At 40.2% G+C, this 4,385-nt stretch overlaps 1 protein-coding gene across 1 annotated transcript in view; it reads right to left on the bottom strand.

The window, feature by feature from the left end:
- The window catches only part of Rnf168 (ring finger protein 168), a 25,064-nt gene that overhangs the window by 10,979 nt on the left and 9,700 nt on the right, over positions 1 to 4,385 (bottom strand). The window contains exon 4 of the mRNA XM_021184905.2: positions 2,293 to 2,414. Coding sequence (XP_021040564.1) covers positions 2,293 to 2,414 — 122 coding nt within the window. The remainder of the gene's footprint in view (positions 1 to 2,292; positions 2,415 to 4,385) is intronic.

Below are 4,385 nucleotides of genomic sequence, written 5' to 3'. Positions count from 1 at the left end.
TCTATAAAAACCCCTATCTTCCAAGCCTCGGGGTTGAATCCACTCTCTCCAGTGTGAGATACGTTTCAACCCGGAGCTCCGCCATTAAAATACCTCGTGTTGTTACATCAAGGTGTTGTGTTCTATTCGTGATTCTTGGGTGCACGCCGAATCGGGAGTTGAGTGGGGGTTTCCCCACTAGGTTCTTTCAACATCCTAACATTTAGATGAGAGGATTTTATTATCCTCCTCTGACAACACAATCTAACTCTGCATGAAGCAGCTCTTGAGGTCCTCCTAGCAATCTGAAACTTCAAAGGCTCAACAGCATCCCACCTCACTCACTGCTACAGACTGCAAAACATGTATTTCTACAGTCTAGCCTCCACCTCCTTTTAAATGTGTAGCTCATGCTGGCCTCGAACTCGTGAATCGCCTGCCTCTGTGTCCTTCAGCAAATCCTACCAATGTACACTACCACAACTGGCGGCGACTCCTTTTTGGACAAGGACTTACCATGTCACTTACAATGTCCAGGCTGGGTTCAACCCCAAGTTCTCCTGTCTTATTATTTGGCCTTTAGAGTAAGTGTGACTAAACGTATGTCATCAATCATACCTAGTTCAAAGCATCCTTTTAAAAGCAACCACAGTCCTTAGTGACTTTTTTTCCTTAAAGATCTTATCAAGGAAATATATAAGAGGAATGAAAAGAAAAAGTTAATAGCCAGGCAGTGGTGGTGCACTCAGGAGGTGGAGGCACAGAGGCGCAGAGGCCCAGAGAGAAAGAGGCAGATCTGATCTCTAAATTTGTGGCCAGCCTGGTCTACAGAGTGAGTTCCCAGACAGTCAGGAATACACAGAGAAAAGAGACTGTCTCAAAAACAACAACAACAACAAAAAAGTTTATGAAAGAAGAGTAATGCACACATCTAAGAATCATATAAATCACAGTAACGGGAAAGGAATACCACTGGAAAAGACCAGAGTGAATGGCATGAACATTTTTGTGTATGTAAGTTATCTGTTCTTTTGTTTTTGAGATTATACTTTCTTAGTTTGACATACCTAAGCAGATGGGGAAAGCCCACAGGCCTTGACCCTAACAAAGAACTACAGGCAACCAAGCAGTGCTGAGAGTGGAGGAACACACTCTCCCAACAATTAGTTATCCAGTTCCAAACGACCAGCCCTGAAAACACACCTACAAGTAACAGTATACTGACGGACAGGATTATACTCAGGAATATACATGTACATAAGCATACATATATGCATGTAATAACAATTAATGAAAAAGAGGCCATGAATTTGAAAGAAAGCAAGAAAGGACATATGGGACTGTTTGGAAAGAGGTTTTCTTCTTCCTCTTTTTTTTTTTTTTTAAATTGAGAAAGTGTTCTATGAAAGGTCTCCAAGACAGGCTAGCCTGGTCTACAGCGTGAGTTCCAGGACAACCAAGGCTAAACAAAGAAACCCTGACTTGAAAAACCAAAACCAAACCAAACCAACAAGCAAAAAACCAAAAAACAATTAGGAGATTTTGTTTGTTTTTTTCAAGACATGTTTTCTCTGTGTTGCCTGGCTGTCCTGGAACCCAGAGATCCATCTGCCTTTGCCTCCTGAGTGCTGGGATTACAGGCATATACATGTCTATGCACCACTATGCCCAGCTCCAGCCCACATTCTTTAAAGATTCATTTTATTTTTACTTAAGTATGTATGTTTGTATGACTGTATGCTTCATGGTCTGTAGAGGCCAGAAAAGTGCATGGTATTCCATGAGTGGGTTAGGAGCTACCACATCTGATTTACTCTAAGTCTGAGAATTGGATTTGGGTCCTTTGAAAAAGCAACAATGCTCTTAACCATTAAACCATCCCTCTAGCTCTATTTTTTGTTTTGTTTTGTTTTGTTTTTTCGAGACAGGGTTTCCCTGTGTAGCCTTGGCTACACAGAACTAGAACAATTCTAGAACTAGCTCTGTAGTCCAGGTTGGCCTTCATCTCTTTGGTAAGATGGTCCAGCAGGTATACGTGCTGGCTCCATGTCTGATACAGAGCCAGGGTCAGTTCCCAGTGCCTACACTAGGCCTCAGAGACAGCCGTAACTCTAGTACTAGGGAATCCAGCGCTGGGTTCTGACATCTAAGGGCACCAGGCGCACTTTCCATGCATTTACACGCAGGCAAAACACTTAAACACGTAAAGAAAGCTCATTAACAAACCTAACGATTCCGGAGTCAGTATGAGCACAACCCAAAGACAAACATGCAGCAGGCGATCAGTGGTGAGCGGCAGCCATGCTCACTTACTTTTCAATATCTCCAAAGTTTTTCTGTTTATTTGTATTTTTCTTCTGGGACTTGTTTGTGACTGGATCTGATTTTCTGGAACTCAAAGGAGAAGCCAAGGTATTTCTCTCGTAGTTACTGTTCTTCAATAACAAGAAAAACATACAAAGACATTTTATTAAGAAGAACTTGATGAAATAAAAAGCTTAGAATTGTATTAACTCAAAATTCTTTTTAATTTAAAAATTTTTTAAAGAGCCGGGCGTGGTGGTGCATACTTTTAATCCCAGCACTTGGGAGGCAGAGACAGGCGGATTTCTGAGTTTGAGGCCAGCCTGGTCTACAGAGTGAGTTACAGGACAGCCAGGGTTACACAGAGAAACCCTGTCTGGGGGGGGGGGGGGGGGGGGGGGGAAGAGTTGCCTTGGTCAAGCTGGTGAGATGGCTCAGGAGCTGGAGAGGTGGCTCAGTGGTTAAGAGCACTCTTCCAGAGGTCCTGAGTTCAAATCCCAGCAACCACATGGTGGCTCACAACCCACAACCATCTGTTACAAGATCTGACTTCCTCTTCTGGAGTGTCTGAAGACAGCTACAGTATTCTTACATATAATAAATAAATAAAGATTAAAAAAAAAAGAGTTGCCTTGGTCATGGTGTCTCTTTACAGCAGTAAAATACCAACTAAGACAAATAATTTATTTGTATTTTATGTGCACTGGTGTTCTGCTTGCTTGTCTGTGTGTGGAACTAGAGTTAGAGACAATTGTAAGCTGCCATGTGGGTGCTGCGAATTGAACCTTGGGTCCTCTGGAAGAGCAGTCAATACTCTTAACCACTGAGCCATCACTCTAGACCCTAACTCAAAATTCTTACCATTTTTCAAAAACTGAATTCTGTAAGTTCTTTAAAGACTACTGATTATATATAGGTAAAAAATAATGATTTAAAGTCCACGGAAGGCAAGATGGCTCAGTAGTTAAAGGTACTGATCAAGCACGCGCGCACATACACACTGGTCAAATAGTGAAAATAAGTATACTGGAGAATATGTTTAGGTTATATGCAAAGCAGTGCTATTTTATGTAAAAGTTGACTATTTTTATATTTTTGTATGTATGAGAGATCCCAAAATTAACTGAGATATAGAGGTATACCTATATAAACAAAATTAAGCCTATTCAAGTTTGCCTAAATTACATTTGTTACTATAAAATATAGTTATCATATATAAATACATCTGTGTATACATAAAATGAAACACAATACACACAAATACACTCTCAAATAAATGAATTTACTAATTAATCTCCTAGCCAATAATTTCATGGGTTTTTTTTTGTTTTGTTTTGTTTTTTTTAAAGATTTCCTTATTTTATGTGTATGGGTATTTTACCAACACATATGTCTGTGCACCACATGCATGCCTGACACTTGGGGAGTTCAGAAGAGGGTGTAGGATACTTGGAACCAGAGTAAAAGATGGCTGTAAGCTGACATGCATGTAGGTGCGAAGAATCAACTCTGGGCTCTTTGTGAGTGTAAGCAGCACTCTCTGCCGCTGAGCCAGCCTGACAGTCTCACGTAAGCGTAGCTACCTTACTCTACTGTAGAAATTATTATTTAAAAAGCCAAGAAAATATCTGGAGCAAAAGTTATTACACAGAAATAAGTCATAACTGTTCACCCATCTCTAAAATTTTACAATAAACCAACAATTACCCTAAAATTTCAATAAATCTACTCTGACCTCATTGAAAACTAGACTTAGTAGGTCCAAGTGACTCCAAATTCCCTTTTTCCATATCTCCATCTCTATTCCACTCATCATCATCCACTTACTACTCTACCTGAGACAACTGGTCTCTTTCCTTCCTTTCTTCCCTTCCCCCATCACTTTCCAGTTTGTACATTTGTTTGTGGACAGTTTCGGCTGTGTAGCTCACACTGGCCTTGAAACTGCAGTGATCCTTTTACCTCAGCCTCCTAACGTGCTAGGATTAACCCATAACTGGTTAATTTAATTTCCTGATGGTGTATCTTTCTAAATTTTAACTAGAACCAAGGAAAGACTACTACAAAAAGGGGATAAGATCTCTTTTTTTTTTTTTTTTTTT

This window comes from Mus caroli, chromosome 16 (assembly GCF_900094665.2).
Source record: "Mus caroli chromosome 16, CAROLI_EIJ_v1.1, whole genome shotgun sequence".
NCBI lineage: Eukaryota > Metazoa > Chordata > Mammalia > Rodentia > Muridae > Mus > Mus caroli.
The sequence above is the reverse complement of the archived record's forward strand: the minus strand, read 5'-3'. Positions and strand labels throughout refer to the sequence as shown.